The sequence below is a fragment of the Macadamia integrifolia genome, chromosome 6 (assembly GCF_013358625.1).
Source record: "Macadamia integrifolia cultivar HAES 741 chromosome 6, SCU_Mint_v3, whole genome shotgun sequence".
NCBI lineage: Eukaryota > Viridiplantae > Streptophyta > Magnoliopsida > Proteales > Proteaceae > Macadamia > Macadamia integrifolia.
The window spans coordinates 33199774-33217225 of record NC_056562.1 but is presented as its reverse complement, the minus strand read 5'-3'; the positions used below and the strand labels follow the sequence as shown (position 1 = coordinate 33217225).

At 36.5% G+C, this 17452-nt stretch overlaps 1 protein-coding gene across 1 annotated transcript in view; it reads left to right on the top strand.

The window, feature by feature from the left end:
• Window positions 1-16089, top strand: part of LOC122080918 (K(+) efflux antiporter 2, chloroplastic-like) — a 29132-nt gene extending 13043 nt beyond the window's left edge. The window contains exons 9-21 of the mRNA XM_042647804.1: window positions 3683-3748; window positions 6549-6638; window positions 8408-8512; window positions 8585-8713; window positions 9106-9315; window positions 10792-10941; window positions 12520-12573; window positions 12711-12769; window positions 12977-13043; window positions 13126-13302; window positions 13552-13608; window positions 15415-15489; window positions 15653-16089. Coding sequence (XP_042503738.1) covers window positions 3683-3748; window positions 6549-6638; window positions 8408-8512; window positions 8585-8713; window positions 9106-9315; window positions 10792-10941; window positions 12520-12573; window positions 12711-12769; window positions 12977-13043; window positions 13126-13302; window positions 13552-13608; window positions 15415-15489; window positions 15653-15697 — 1284 coding nt within the window. The 3' untranslated portion in view covers window positions 15698-16089. The remainder of the gene's footprint in view (window positions 1-3682; window positions 3749-6548; window positions 6639-8407; window positions 8513-8584; window positions 8714-9105; window positions 9316-10791; window positions 10942-12519; window positions 12574-12710; window positions 12770-12976; window positions 13044-13125; window positions 13303-13551; window positions 13609-15414; window positions 15490-15652) is intronic.
• The last annotated feature ends 1363 nt before the right edge of the window (window positions 16090-17452 follow it).

The following is a 17452-nucleotide window of genomic DNA, read 5'->3' as shown; positions in this document are numbered from 1 at the left end:
AATATATAATATAAAAAAAAAAAAAGGTTAAGTAAAAAATCAACATACAAAGTTCTAAACTGATTAGAACTTTAAATGGAAATATACTTACTAGGATTCAACTTGTCCCTTTGTTTAATCGCCATGTCCTTTGACAAACTTCCTTGAGCAGTGGTATATTTGTCAACCTGGAGAATGATCTTATCTTGCAAGGTCTTATCAGGCACCATTCTTGCAAGAACATCATTGAAGGCATCACTTGCTTTTTGAGCAAAATCTAACTCATTATCTGGATTATCTGCTATTGCCTTAAAGAACTTGTTTGGGTTGATGAAGAAGGCAGCTAAATATATTGGTCCATCCATCATAGTCTCACAATGGTGATCAACAATCCCTATGATTTTTTTCCATTTCCTTTCATCGTCTCCAATTTTTTTTTTTTTTTTTTTGATGTTCTTCTTTACCACTTGTATTGCCATATATATTTCAGGCATAGCAGGCAACTCATCACCATCTACAATCCTCAAGAGTTGAAGAAGAGGTTGTGATGCTCTTATACAATCCATCACACCATTCCAAAATGTTATAGCACACATAGTCTCAGAAGCTTTCTTCCCTGCCTCTGTAGATGCAAGCTTAGAACGGGACCATTCATCATCAACAAATAATTTTTTCAAGAATTCTTTGTGCTTGTATAAGCTTTGGAGTGTTAAAAAGGAAGAGGCAAATGTAGTCACTCCAGCCCTCACTAAGTCTCCCCCTGTTTTTTGCCTCATAGCTTCAAGAAGGCGAGTGTGCCTGTAGATGAATGCAATTAATTTCCTACCCTTAGATATAACAGACATATAAGAGCGCAATTTTCCTATGTCCTCCATCATAAGGTCTATGCAATGAGCTACACATGGACTCCAAAACAACTTCTTCCTTTTCTCCCATTAGTAGTCGACCTGCTGCAACATAGTTGGCAGCATTATCAGAGACTACTTGAACCACATAATCTTGACCAGTCTTTTCAACCTTACTATCATGTAGCTTAAATAACATTTCAGCTGTTTGTGATTGTTAGATGCATCCACAGACTCAAAAAAAAAAAAAAGTCCCCCCCCCGGACAGTTAACAAGAAAATTAATTAGGTGCCTTCCTCTCTTGTCTGTCCACCCATCAGACATGAGTGTGCACCCATATTTCCTTCAATATCCTTGATTTTTCACCTTTAACTCATCAATTTTATCATTTTCAGACTTCAATAGAGGCCCCTTATAGTCATGATATGAAGGGGGCTTGAAACCTGGTCCATATTGACCAATAGCCTTTACCAATTCCTCAAAACTCCTTAACTTCAAAGCATTAAATGGAACACCGCTTTCATAAGCCCACCTTGCAAAGTAAGAACGAAGTTTATCTCTTTCTTCTTCTCCTCTTACACGGTTCTCCATTGTTGTCTGATATGGACCTTTATCCCGCCTATATGTAACCACTTCTTCAGGAGTCCTCTTCACATGCTTATCCATGGGACCCCTTACTTGTTGTTTGGATTGTGCTTGAATGATGGCTTTATTTCTTCTTGAAGTTGTCTCAGAGCTCGGGATAGGACATGAGACCCCAAAATCGGATACTATATTTTGTTGTGGTCCCGTTACTTCTATAGGTTCATCACTAACATCCAAATCATCTAAACAATCAAGGTTCCTCTTCCTCTGGTTCTTCAAGATTGCATCTCTCATCTCTTTAGCAATTGCTTCCGTTGTTTTCGCACACTTGGCTACATCTCTATAGCCACCAATAAGATGTTGCTTCAATCGTTTTATTCCTCCCTTGACATCCTTCCCACAAAGGGTACACTTAATCCAATTTCTGTTTGATATGTCAAGCCAGTACCCGTATTTCCATCTAGGATCATTTGATTTAGCTCTCCTTTTTGGATCCTTGCTTGGATCAATCGTTGACTGTGCAGTAGCAGCAGTACTTGTATTTTCACCCCCACTGCTACCACCAATTGTTTCCATAGATGAGTGGATTCAACTTGTCTCTTTGTCTAACACTGTAATGTAAAAAGGTAATCAGAATAAGAAAAAGTTAATAAAAGGGGATATTACTACTATAAGGGAATATTAGCCTATTAGGTAATAAGGTAATAAAGGCAAATGCCTCCATTAAAGAGATATGGGAAAATCAGAATAAGAAAAAGAAAAAATACTCTAGGAAAAATAACCCAGTTGTATACTTATGTATCCAGAGATATGAGAAATTGAGAAGACGAAAAAAAAAAAACACATGGAGACAATAACATGATAACATCAAAATCCACTCATTCAGTTGAATACAGAAGCTAACTCCATTCAAGTTCCTAGTTTTCAGTTTAAAAATTAAAAGACAAATTAGAGAAGAATGGAAGAAAAAATTAGAAAATACTCAACATAGAAAAATAAACAAGAACATATCTGAGAATTGCATATAGAATTACAAATAACAGATCAAAGTGTGTGTGTGTTTTAGAGGGAGTAGAGGCTGGCGGCTATCATTAACTATTTATAGTCTAAATATAACCAATTAGCCACTTCTTGTCTTCTTGAAAAGTGAAAACAATACTCAAGCAAAATTTCAAAAAGCCTGTTAGCTAACTTCATTGCATCGGAAAGAATAAGCCAGAAGTCTGAATACAATTATTATCACTAAAAGTCTAAAGAAAAATTAAAAATAAAGAAGAAGGAAGAAGAAGGGAGAAAAAAAAAACTGTTAAAGACTTGAGAGTTGACTGTAACAACTCTCAAGTCTCACCGTATGGTATATGATGAAGATGAAACAAGAAGGAAGAAGGGAGAAGAAAGAAGAAAAGAGGAAAAAAAAAAAAAAGCACACAAAGAAGATAAGAAAAATCAGAAAATAGAAAAATAAACAATAACATATTACATACCTAGAGAGAGTGGAAGGAACCTTTGCCGGAGGTTGCCGAAGGCCACCGGAGGAGAATAATAGTCGCCAGAGAAGTCGCTGGAGAAGAATCGAAGGAGGAGGGACGAGGGAGTGAGGGACCTCACCGTTGGCTTGGGGGTTTTGCGATTTGGAGTGGAGACTGAGAGAGATGCGATTTGGGTTTTTGTCTTTTAAGTTATAAAGTTTTTGATCCAATGCATCACATGTGCATCAAAACTTATACACTTGCCAATGAGAAAATTTAATTTGGAATCTTCATCAAGTAATTTTAAAACTGTGTTTTAACCAAAAAAACCCCATAAGGCGACCTCCTTTGTCATAAGTCATCATAAGGTGTCGCTTAGTGCCTTATGTTATAAGGCGACCGCCATAGCCACTTCACGTAAGGCAGAACACTGCCTTATCATCTCTAGACCGCATCAGTGCCAAGGCGCCGCCTTACCAGCGCCTTAAAAACTATGCTCTTGATGAGTATCTTTAGCATATCTGAATGGTATTTCTGGTTAGTATGCATGGATGATGCTTTGAATATTTCATTTGAGTCTTTGGCTTTTCTTTTTTAAATTTCGTGTGCCTGCCATCATCTTTGTTATTGTTGTGATTTCAAGTTATGCTGCTTGCTTTTCAACATTTCTTCCCCCTCAATCTATTGCACCTTGAGTCATCAAAACCAGGTTTATTTTGTGTTTGCATTATTACTTTTGAAGCTTATAGAAACTGTTTCAACTTATCGTCTTCCTTTCTTTCTTTTTTCTTTTTCCCTTTCCAGGACTTGGCGGTTGTGGTTTTGCTAATACTGATACCTCTTATTTCACCAAATTCTTCCAAAGGAGGGGTAACTTTTATTGAAATACCTCATGTTATTTCTGGATCTCTATATTACTTTCTCTGCATTAGATCATAACTGAGGAATGGATTAATCACATCTATACCTTAAATGTTTTGGAATTTGGCACTCTGTATGCTACATGTGGCAACCAGGTTGGAATCCTAATGAATTCAACATTTCCACTACCTCACCTTCTGACCATGTGGAAAGTTCACCTAACATTGGTTTTTCTCCATGTAACAAAAAAGATACCTCTTTTCTCGTCATCTCTTTATTTTAGAAAACAGAAATTCAGCGGTTACTTTGGGCAGAGAAGTCCAATACAAGATAGTACATGTGGCAACACAGGTAAGAACATTAATGAATTCAACATTTCCACAAACTCACTGTAACAAAAAGATACCTCATTTCCTACCAATTATTTTTTATTTTGGAAAATAGAAAGTTCGATAATTTGTTTATGCAGAGAAACTAATATAAGAAAGTATGATTTTCATATACTTGGTGTCCAGTTCGGAAAATTTCCCAACAGATGGATGTTCTAGGTTGTCCATTCCATTATTCCAAGTATGTGATTTTCATATGCTTGGTGTCCAGTTCTTCTTGAATATTTTTTCTGGATTTTCTTGCTTGCTGCATTGAGTTTTTCATCTTCTACTGCTGATATTTTCTGCCTGTTTCTGTTGATGGTTTCTGACATACAGTGATGAGTTTATATTCACGTGCTGCTACCTTCTTGCTTGTGGCTGCTTTTTTCTGCCTTTTATATTGATTGTTGCGATCTGGATTTCTTCTTCTCGAAGATTTCTATATGTTGTTTCTAATGCAGTTTTTTGTTTCCCACATGTCTGGATGTGATTGCCACTGGCCTTGACTTCTGATATTTTTATTCAGTCTGTTTCTGCTGGTTATTTATGTTTTTTTTGTTTTTTCCTTCAAGTTGGAGATATATACACTCCAGCTTGAGGGAGAGTGTTAAGAAATAAAGTTTTATGTTTTATACCAGAGGGGGGGGGTATTGATGATCTCTTATTATTTTGGTCTAGTGTGTATTAACACAGAAGCCTGGGATATTGTGCCTCCTTTTTATTTTTAGTGTTTATGAATACAATACACAGCTACAGATTGGGAGTATGCTTTCTACTCTTCCAATCTGTTAATGTATACCATGACACTGCCCTTCTCTAATAGTTTGAGCTTTTAGGGAAAACGGTAGCGAACATGGTATCAGATCAGGGAGGGTGAGTGTTCGACTCCTGGGAAGTGAAAAAATTGGGTAAGGGTTGACACTTCTCCCTCAGTGCCGTGCAAAGAAATTCCACATAAGCTCCACGTGCAGGGACCATGGGATCTTGGCCTGCACGTGTGGGAGAGTGTTTATGTATACATTGGTGCTGCCCTTCCCTAACAGTTCGAGCTTTTAGATGAAACACAATCAGTAATTATTCTTCCTCCATTCTCTTCTTCTCCTTTGCTGGTTATCTTTATGCTGCTTACTTTCTTTTTCACTCACCCAATTATAAATTTAAGGCTAGTAATCTCTTCTGATTTCAAGCTTTGTATGACATTTGTCAGAAGAATTGTTCATTTGGAACACAGGGGATTCACCATCATCATGTGGACCACTTTCTTTATCAATGACGGCTCATGCTTCATCTTCCCAATTATATTAAATTACTTAGGAACAAAACTGGTCGATAAATAATCTTCTCTAAGCCTGTATTATTTACACTGTGAGAAAGTCGTTATATTGTTGGCTGAACCTTTTATTGGGAGGCATTTGCACCATTATTTTGTATCCAAATCAGTTGACATGCCATTTCGCTGCCACATGCCTATATTTTGCCGCTGACTTGACTAAATATTTCAAGTTATGGAATTCGCTTAAAGTAGTGGTTTAGTAAAGCTGCTGCAAGAATTCAAATTTTGTTAAAATTTTATTATTATTCAAGTGCTTTGGAATAACAACAACAACAACAAACTCAGCCTTATCCCAACTTAATGGGGTCGGCTACGTGGATCCAAACAAAACAAAGTAGGTAAAGAATGGGGTTTAAATAGAAAAGGGAGATAAGAACTGAGAAAAGAGGGTTAAGAAATGAGATGAGAAATGAAAAAGACATAAGAGAGATGAAGAATGCAAGATGAAAGTAAGAGGAAAGAGGACAGCCCGGCAAGTTAGGAGAAGTGCAGCTAAATGGGGTCGGCTACATGACCCAAACTATGCATGTCTTTCCTCACAACTTCTCCTATGGTCATTTTAGGCCTGCCCTTTGCTCTTTTTGCTCCTTCAATCTGAATCATATCACCCCTTACTGAGGTGTTCCTAGGCCTCCATTGAATATTACCATACCACCTTAAGGGCTTTGGAATAAATTTATTGTATATGTCTAGATCAGATTCTTCAAGAAATTAAGAATTTCAGATAATTTTTTGACGAGTTTCAGATGAAGGAAATATTTCATTTTTTTTCCCTATATTTTGAAAGTTACAAGATATTTAATTTTTTGCTTTTACTATTTTTTCCATTCTTAGTGTATTTAAAGCCACATTTCTGCGTAGTTCTGTCATACATTTCCCATGTTCTTTTGTGTTATCCAGCATATCAAATGCAAAGTTCCTATTTTGAATCCTTTTTCAAATTTAACAAAAGAGAAAAATTCCTATTTTAAGTCATTTTTTCAAATTTAACAAAAGATTCTTACTTTTGATGCAGTATGAATCAAGAATACGTGTATCCGTGCGTGGTGTTGAGATTTAGGTGATTTTTATCATACCTGTGGGATGACATATCTGCTATTTTTAGGTTGGTTTTCAAGCCATAGCTGAAGCTCTTGGACTTGCAGCTGTTAAAGCGGTGGTTGCTATCACTGCCATTATTGCTGGTGGACGCTTGGTAATGTTTGCTTATAGACATGATTTACGTTTACTGTGATATTAAAAGAAAAGAAAAGAAAAAAGCATTGATTGATGTGTGCTACATCTGTGTGACTCTATTCCCCACTTATTTCATCTCGGCCCGAAACTATGAATAGGCTATTTTCCATGCATTTGTGAGTTTGTCTTTTAGAAGTAATGAATTGATGCATGTTACCAGCGAAGGAAAATGGCCACAAAATTAAAATATCTCAGGTTGAATTGCAATACATTAGAGGCGGCATATTAAACAATTCTTCAGGATATTCAGAGGTTTTCTGTCTCTGGGACTCAGCTTAGCTATTGAGTTAGATTCTAGTTTCTCAATGTGCTTTGCACTGCTAAACAGAGATGGTTTAGTTAAAAATCTTCTGTGGAAGTGTAGAAGAGGAAAAACATTTTACCAAGTTAATATACTAACTACAAATTCTATTGTCAGCTAAAAAATGTTGCGAGGCCAATAAACAGGCTCTTACAAAGTTAAGAAAGGAATAATTTTCACAGTTTAGGGAACTTCTGACTAACATCAGATATGTCTTCAAATCATAGTTGTCAAGGCCTTGATTTTTTTTCCTCCTCCAACTCTCCAACTCCTAGGATCACCTAGACGCCGTAACAACTATGCTTCAAATTGAATAGAATGTTGGCACTGTGGGACAGGGTATTTTTTGCTGACTGCAAGCGATTAAGACTTGGGATAAGGTTAGTGAGTTTTTATGAATTGTAAGATCTTTTGATTAATCAAGTCTATTAGGGAATGAAGGTACAGTAAAGGCCCACAAATTTAGAAAGAGAATAAGGTTCATCCAATGAATTTGATGGCAGTCAGAACAAAAACATTGGTAGCGATGGATGGCATAGTTTGGAGTTTCATTCATGATCATATTCCTTATATGTGTATTTAATGTGTTTTTTATTTAAATAAGTACACGAATGAATACTTGTAAAAAAAAAAAATCATTACCTATTAAAAGAAAAACAAAAGAAAGAATCTGATTTTGATAGAATATTGGTTTATGACCTTTCCCAATCTGAATGAGGCCAACTCTCCCTTGTGCCTGTGGAGAATTTGTGCTGATGTGGTCCCCTCTCTGCTAGGTTGATTATTTTGATGAAGTTACACAATTCTAGGGCAGTATTATTTTTAGGGAGTGATTCATTCCTCTCCTAAGGTAGTTCGGGCATTCTGGACCACTATAGTGGGGCCATTGGTGTGTCCTATAGGCCATGATAATTGGGTCTTGGAAGATGGAGCATTCATCATGGTACAATTAATTAGGTTTGATTCATTAAACTGTTAAGACAACTTCACTGTGGTGGTAGAGAAATCGTTGCAGTGACTATATTATCATTCTGATGCAAACCATGATCATGATTAAATTAAGACCACAACAAAATGCTTCATCATGAACACGATTCCTGCACAACTAGGAAATCAACCTTGGAGTGAAGTAGGTAGTTGGTTGCAGTTAGAGATACAAGAAACTTTCACCATAGGCTCTCTCCTGAGACTATTTCTCACCAAAAAGAAGTTTTGATTGCAACAACCAGATTCAGAGTGATAATCTTCCATTGCAAAGAACAAAATAATGTGGGGGCAGGCTTTGTTTTGTGTCCCTTATGAGAACCATATTTGATGAGTTTCAACTTTCCATGTACCACACAACCACAGACTACCATGTTATTATTTTCTGATAGCTTGTGTGAGATCTTGTGCTTCAGATTACTAACTCTCCTCTGCTTTTTCAGTTGCTTCGGCCAATTTATAGGCAAATTGCAGAGAATCAGAATGCTGAGATATTTTCTGCTAATACTCTTCTTGTTATTCTGGGGACTAGTCTTCTTACAGCTAGGGTATGTGCTCCCCTGCTATTCACTCCTCATTTGTCTTCTTTCAAATAGTAATTGACTGTTTTATTGGAACAGGCTGGCCTTTCTATGGCATTGGGAGCATTTTTGGCTGGTTTGCTTCTTGCAGAAACTGAGTTTTCCTTACAAGTTGAATCAGATATTGCTCCATATCGGGGCCTTTTGTTGGGTTTGTTTTTCATGACAGTACGTACTTCTTATTGCCACTTCTATTTGATATGTCCATTGATATGGATGGATAGCTTGGCTGTGCTGGTTTTTTATGTTAGATCCCTAATTGATCACTCATATTTAAACTTTAAACATAATCCTCAAGTTCTATTTTCTTCCTGTATTTATATCTTAGAAGTATTTAGTCCACCTGCTTTATACATTGTCTTCTTTCTGCTGCTCTTTTTGTGCTACCAGTAAATATATATATATTTTTTAAACATTTTTCTATTGCTTTTCTATCACTTTTCCCCCCTATTGACTTATCACATTGAACTTTATGAATGTAAAATTGTCAATTTAATTAATTATTGGGATAATTGATTGGACATGTGAAATTGACAAACTTCATTGTTGGGATTTTTCAGGTTGGAATGTCTATTGATCCAAAACTTCTTCTTACAAACTTTCCAGTTATTTTGGGAACATTAGGACTCTTGATTGGTGGCAAGGCTTTATTAGTAACTTTAGTTGGTCGAATTTTTGGTATTTCAACATTATCTGCAATAAGAGTTGGTCTTCTTCTTGCACCTGGTGGAGAGTTCGCATTTGTAGCTTTTGGGGAGGCTGTTAATCAGGTTTGCCTTTTTCGAAGTAATATATTGCTTGCAATCACTATCATCTATTTTTGGAAATGAATATGCATTTACTTTTATCTTCTAGGAATTTCCTCGTAAGTAGGCATGCTCAAGTGTTTTACAGAAATGCCTTGTCGGTTTATATTTACATTTGGTTTCAGGAGGGTCTTTTGTTTATTCAGTTAACTATATATATTTTTTTTACCTCAGAACTTTTGAGGGCCTTGTGAGCCCTAATATGTTATAGAGGCAAAAGAAAAGGCCATAACCTAAGGGAGGGGGCTGGGTCTGGCTGAAAGGATTGATTCTTTATTTTTTTTCTTCTGACTTTGGAAGAATTGATAGATACTACAGGGGAAGAGATGCTCTGAATCAATGGAATTAATTCTTCATATTCAAAAATGGAATTAATTCTTCATATTCAAAAAAAAGATCATCAGAACAAAAGGAATGGAGTAGTTTGAAACATCGGAGTAAAAGTCCGTATTTATAGGAATAGAATATTCTGATTATGTTAACTGGATAAATTTCCAAACCTTAAATACGATAATGGCCCACACAAAACTAGACTGAGATTTAGTTCGCTAGAGAATGATGGATCCGTCTATCGTCAAAACGAGCTATAGTTGTTGCTTGAGGAAGCTCTGCAGTAATAGTAAAACACCTCTGGATTTATCCATATAACCAATAGCTTGACTTCATGCTTTTGGATAGAATAGAGGATGTATTTGGTAGGTACATGTTTCTGTGCCATGACACTTCTTAGACACGTTAAAACTCTTGTATTCAAAGAAAAATACTATAATTGACATGCAGCTGGGAAGCATTTTTAAGTAATGTAGCTATAACCATGAATTGTTTGTGTTAGATCAGAACTTGAACTTCTATGCTAATATGTCCATTAATACATCTGTTGAAATTTATGGATGTGGTAGTATGCCAAATTTACAGGTTCAAAATTCTTTTGGGCGGTGGGGATTTTCTCTTCTGGCGTTTGTGATTTCTAGATGTGTTTGTGTCAGTAATGCAGTCAGGCATGTGTTTTGTGTCAAAACATTTTTTATTTGGTTTACAAAATTAAGTCCAGGAATTTACGTATGCAATGAAATGAAAAAGTGATTAACAGGCTGTAGCTCATGTTACATAGATTTCTAAGGGACCGAAAGCAAGTCCTGGGTGGAGGAATTTGGCTTCTAAGGCCGGTATTTAACTCCTTGTACAATATAAGTTGTTGGAGTTATCCATCAAGATGTAGTTAACATTTGTCTAGTAGAAACTATCACAGATTCAGAGTGTTTGAAACAGATCCTTTTACTCTGTTTTCTATTGGTGGTGTCACTGCTTTTGGAATCATAACAAGTAGGCATTCAATGTTAAAACTCCTCATTGATTCATGGTCAATATGGTTCCTTCTTGTGTCATACCTGTGTCTCATTCATTAGCTGAGTCACTTTGATCCACGATATCTGGTTGCAGGGAATAATGTCTTCTCAACTCTCATCTTTACTATTCCTGGTTGTGGGGATTTCGATGGCGATCACACCATGGCTAGCAGCTGGAGGCCAATTAATTGCATCTCGGTTTGAGCAGCATGATGTGCGGAGTTTATTACCAGCAGAGAGTGAGGTCTGACTCTTAAAAAAATACTTATTGCTCTCAGTTGCCAATGTTGCTGTTTCGTTTTCTAGTACTGATCAATGCTGATACAATCCTAGCAATAGTGTTTTGTTTTTGATTATACAGATTACATTTTCAGCTTTGATGCCCTTGACATAGCTGCTCCTCAAAAATATTTGTTTTAGTTGTTAGATTTGTAAAATTTTAAGTAATGTAATACTGATTTGAAGGATTAAAACTGTACCAAACAGGATCGAAAACAGAGATATACGTAAGTGATTTTTGAACGAAATATCATAGAACAAAGTCCAGCAATCAGATGGACCTGATATTCAGGTCAAGATGAAATTCTTGTCGAAATTTTCAGCAGGATCCAATGCTTGGATCAGAATATAATAGGGAATCCTAGTTAGAGTAGGAGGGGTAAATCAGTCAGTATAAAATTCTGATTAAAAGACGGATAACAGATTAGTATAATCAGCAGTATATCATGTCCAAAAGAAAAGGGAAAAAAAGAACAGCAGAAAAGACTCGATTTCAGGTTTAAGATCCTTAGATGCAATCCTACTTAGAATAGGACTGTTTCGAATGCTTGTCAGAATCTGAAATTGAAGATAGGGGTTGATAGAGAAAATTCTCAATTGCAGTATTCTATAATCAAGTTCAATATCAGATTCATGATACCTTCCAAATCAAACACTCCTAGTATGAGTAGGATTGTTAAAATTAATCATCAGAATCAGAAATTGAAGGCAGATTTTGAAAACGGATAATTTTAATTGATGATTGCAGAAAACAGAACTTGAATCAGAGAACAAACTCACGTCCAATTAACAATTATAAAGATGACTGGAATGAAGAACTGCAGGCACTTTAATAGCAGAATAGCAGAAAACAAACAGTGAAACAGTAGCTGGAAGAGAAGAGAATATAGAACTATGCATCTGGGCTTCTCACCGCAAGGTGTTTGGTTGGATCAAACACCGGTCAGCCTTGATCTGACACAAGGGATTCTTCATGCAGGAAGGAGCAGTGAAAGCCCCCCCTCTTTTTTTTTCTTTGTTGTTGTTAAAAAAAAATTGTGGGTTATGAGACCCCCATGGTGGCTGCAGTCATGATGGTAGTGTCAACATCAGCAGCAGAGAACCCCATTGCCAAGATGTTGCTTCCCCCACCCCCTTGAAAACCATTGATTCCTTTCCTTTAGAGGGCAAACACCCAATGTTGGGCCATGCAAAATTTGATCTCTACACTGATGGTCTCCTGTCCTTGGATCAAACTCCTGCCATAGCTGAGCCTTGCAGTTATGTTCTCTACTCTATATTTGCAAGACAGTAGTATAAAAAGGTTGGTCTCTGGCCAAATCTAGCGGCGGAGAAAAGATCTGGTTGGAAATACCATTTCTGTTCATTTTGTGAGAGGTTTTTTTGGATCTATACTCATGCTTGAAATTGTCTTTACTGACCAGCAATATGAATATTTTATATTCTAGGCAATGATATAGTTTCAATTGGAATAGGGTCACTGCAGCCCAATATTCACCGTTAGTTTTAATCTTTCTTTGATTTGTTGGTTTCCCATGTTCAGACAGATGATTTGCAAGATCATATTATCATATGTGGGTTTGGACGTGTCGGTCAGGTATTCCCCTATCCTCAATCCTCCTTCAGCAGACTAGTTCAAGACGGTTTAGAAGGTCAAGTTAGTTAATATGTGTGCGCCATGATATTATCCTTGCTTTTTCCTGAATATGATAGTAGTTTTTGTGTTTTTCTCAGATCATAGCACAGCTTCTCTCTGAACGTCTAATTCCATTTGTTGCTCTTGATGTGAGAAGGTAAGAATTTCCGATAATTACTTCTCATTGCAGCAGTAATTTTTCAAGGATAACCATTGGACTTTTATTCTACATAAAATCCTTGTAGGATGAGAGTTAAGCCTACTACTTTTGAGTTTTAATCATGTTAACCATTGGTGCCAAAGGAGTGAAACTTCAATGTAGGTCTGCATATTTAGCTCTAGTTATTTTCATATGTGATTTCAGTGACCGAGTGACAGTTGGGCGTGCGCTTGATCTTCCCGTGTATTTTGGAGATGCAGGTAGCCGAGAGGTAATAAAAAACAAGTTAAAGGTTAAATACACATACTGCCATGTGTTCTCTCTAATATGCTTCTTTGCATGCTCATGCTTAGGTCCTCCATAAGGTTGGTGCTGAAAGAGCATGTGCAGCTGCAATAACTTTAGATTCTCCAGGTGCAAACTATAGAACCGTTTGGGCTCTGAGCAAGTATTTTCCAAATGTGAAGACATTTGTTCGTGCCCATGATGTTGATCATGGTCTCAATTTGGAGAAGGCGGGTGCAACAGCGGTATTTATTTGACATTTTCTTGCAAATTATCTTTCCCTTTTTTTATCATGACAAGAGTGAAACAAATTTTGGGATTAACCTACAAGGTCCTTTTTTTTTTTTTTTTGGTTTTATGAATCTAACATTCAACTACTAAAGTTATTATGTATTTATAACTGCTAAAAAATGGCTACAATAGTGATTATTGAGTTTTGGTTTTACTTCTTCTAGGTTAAACAATAATCTAACAATCGTGCATAAAATAAACAGGTTGTACCAGAGAGCTTGGAACCAAGCTTACAGTTAGCAGCTGCTGTTCTTGCACAGGTAAACAGAATAAGTTGCTTATTAGGTTCTGTTTCGTTATCTGTGAAGTGAAATGAAACTTTCACAGGTAAAATAAAATTATTAGAAGCGAATGAGTGAGTGAAAGTAGCCATACTGAAAGCAGCACATTATATGTTGAAAATCAATTTTCATGTTATTCAATTTAATGCAAATTTTTGTATGCCCTACATGTTCTCTTCTTGTTGGGTATTATTACCCAAGTGAGCATTTTTTTCATTTTCTGCAGAACTACAAATAAAAGAATTTCAACTCTTAATTGTTTTAGTTACTGGTCCACATCTTTTTTCCTATCATTTTCTCATCAACTTTATTGGCTACTATGCATCCCATTAAAAAAATATTTCATTTCACTTTACTTAGGAAGACTTTATTTCATTTGACTTTACTACTGACCAAACAGAATTCAGTCTTAGTTATAAATATTTTGTCTCTGCTGCTTCACCAAGTACTGGAAAGATTGATTTTATCTTCTCCATATTGATTTACTACTATATGAGGAAGTTACTGATTTTTCAACTAATTGGTTCATAAAATCATACTGCGGTTAGCTTTTCTGGTTTTGAAGTTATACAACAAAGCATTATATGAGTAGCAGAAAACTTATGGTCCTTGGAGTGGCTCACAGAATTTTTTTATTGTAGGATACAATATACTTTAAAGTCCGGAATATGTTCTTCCCTTAGACTGAGGATCAATCGTAATTGGTTTACATGCAAGCGTTCTTATTTCTACTGCCTCTGTACCATATCTATAGCATGACACTGAAACTCCAGATGTTAAATTGCCATATTCCACCAATCACTCATGCATTGATATACAAGAGTCCAAATCCAACATGCATCTGGTGGTCTGATTCAGTGAGCTTAAAAATGGATTTATTAAGTTGCCTAGAAAATGGCATTCAAGTTTTAATACTGAGATTATTTGTGATCATTCCATTCATGGTTTACTTAACTACTTAGAGTGGGATTCTTCCTATTTCTGAGAGTGACTTTTAGGTCCATTTGATCTCCATACCTGCAGTTTTGCTTCTTCTATAAAGAATGCTTGGCTTAATTGAGGCAAATTCTTTCTTCAAGACACAATCATGCTGAGTCCTTGTAGGTTCAATCTTTGGTATGAGGCTTTATCAGTTTCTAGACTATTTAAGACTCACATTCTATTCAAATTGCTAAGAGAGAAAAGCTGAAAAGGAATAAAATAGGTCACTAACAGTCTGCTTCTTTTACTGAATGCTTCCTTCTTTATGACGCTTGCATGTAAATCCTCCCTCCTAAACTTCCAGTTGTACTTACTGACCATTCTTGCCAACCACAGGCTGTTAAAGTTCTGCTTGTCTTTTTACCATCCTCCCTCTTTTTTCTGGAATATTTTTTCTACCATCTTTTGATTCATCCAAGTAGCACAGCACAGAAACTCCCACAGCCTGATTTAATTGTGTTGGAGGCTCATCCTGCAAAGTTAGTTTTTCAAATCTTGACTGTTATATGTTGCTCTTGGGCTGGGCACAGGAAGGATGAAATTCTGATTGTCCTGTGCTAACACCTATAGACGACTGTACTTATGGTATGCATGTTAATGTCAACCGACCTTTGGAATCCATGTGATGAGTTATTCTTAATCTTATAGCTTCAGTAATATTTGATGTCTGGTTGGTTTTTTGGTCCCTGATCATGAAGTTTTTGACTTGACGATTATATGGTCCATTCTGTAACATGAGTGTCCTTGGCATTTGTCTGGTCATAACGTTTCTTGTATGTTGTTTAACCTTTCTTGTTTGTACAGGCTAAGTTGCCCACGTCAGAAATTGCAGCAACTATTAATGAGTTCAGGACTCGCCATCTCTCTGAGCTTACTGAGGTATTCAACCACGGATGTTTTACCACATTTTCTATTTTCTCTCCTTAATCCTGCACAAAATTCTGGACCAAATGCTTCCATTTCTATTTAGTTCTACATAAGCTGCACATCTGGACAGAGCCCTTCACAAATTGGTTGATTCGTCGACTTTGTCTGCATGCAGTTATGTGAAGCAACTGGAAGTTCTCTTGGTTATGGATTTTCATGAATCATGAGTAAGCCCAAGTCTGAAGGATTCCTCAGATGACGAGGAAGTCATTGAAAGAACACTGGCAATATGAATAAGTATTCCCCATAGAATTCAGGCAGGGAAAATCGAAATCCTCAAAAATTCGTATAGTGGGGCATTTCTCACATTGGTACAACTCTTTGCAGGAAAACGTAGAAAAAGATGGTGACACCATTTCTTCATTAGTCACATCCCAATTAATTTTGACTAATCTTTCCCTGGAAATTTTTTGTTGCCTTTCTGTTTCCTTTTTTCTATTTCTGTAAATTAGAGTTGTATTCTCAAGTCTGAAGGGGTAATTGTTTGGTTGCAATAAATTATTATACGTATTAACTATACTAAGCAACTTCAAAGTCAGAAATTCAGATGCATAGTACACAACTGTTTTTGTGATCAAAAGGCTGCCTAAGATGGAGCTCAGAGCCCAGATTATCCAAGTGGGGTATGGGACAGAACTAAGATCTATTATAAAAAAAATGGGAAAGTGATATCTACGCGTTAGCAGAATGTATTGGAATCGTATGTACTTATCATTTTATTGATCTTTGGATCCCCTTTTTCTGTATCTCAGCATTGATCCACTTTTTGGCATCTCAACTGTTCTGTTTGGTTTGTCGTTGCAACTCGCGCCCCACATCTCGCCCCGTTCTCTATCATTCCATCTCATTCTGTCACCCCATTGTCTCCCCCATCTCCAGCAACCCCCTGCCCCAACCCCTTACCCCTTACCCCTACCCCCACCCCCACCGCCCCCTGCCATCTGCTGCAATTTTTTTGATGCAGGGATCCAAGCCATTGTCTCCATTCCAGGACGGGTCAGAGTCAGTTCTCCCTGACAGTCGTAGAATTAGACCTATTTTCAAGTTTTGTTTCAGTTCATGGCCAATGCATTGATCCAAGCCATTGGGAGAGAAGGTAGCCTAGGACTCAATGATGGTGAATTCTTATAAACGAATGCATCATCATCCCCATCCTTCTGCAATGGTCGTAACCCAAGCTTGGAGATGTAGGCTCCCTTTATTGCCCAAAAAGTTTGAAGACATTTTTCAAATAATATTTTGGGCAAATTACACAGGCCTCCTTATGTTATGCCCGAAACTCATAGCACTCACAAGGGTTTGTTGAATTACAGCCATCCCCTTGAAATCTATTAGGTTGAGATAAAATAATGAAAATGAAGTTTTGGTCCTACTTTACCTGTTTGAAAAACAACCCACCTATTTGCTTGTCCATTAAGGCCAACCTCTCTCGTTGAACATACCAAGACTATATAAAGGTGCTTTGATCCAGTTGAATTATTGAGACCATCCTGTCTGTTTCTGGTAGACTGGGATCATGAAGCTCTGTTTCCAACTAACCACTAAGCTGTGGCATATAATAACAAGTAACCAGAAAATAACAACATCTTTTTTTTTGGGTAAAAAAAATAAAAAAACATCTTAACCTATCTATTCCTTTATTTTCTCCAAATAAAATACCCATTTTTTGCTTGTAAATCAGAAAAGAATAAGAAGATTAGTTAATGTGACCTAAGCCCTAAGACAATAGGCCTTAGCCTCAAGATGCTTTTGATATTTTCTTTGAAATAAAGAAGCACGACAACGAGGATTAAATTTTTCTTCATCTTTAGGCTAAGTTGTCAAAAGATGAATTAAAAAAGAAATTGAATTTAATGAAATAAATGAATAAAAAACAATCATTATATCACGATGAATAAAAAATCACAATGATGCA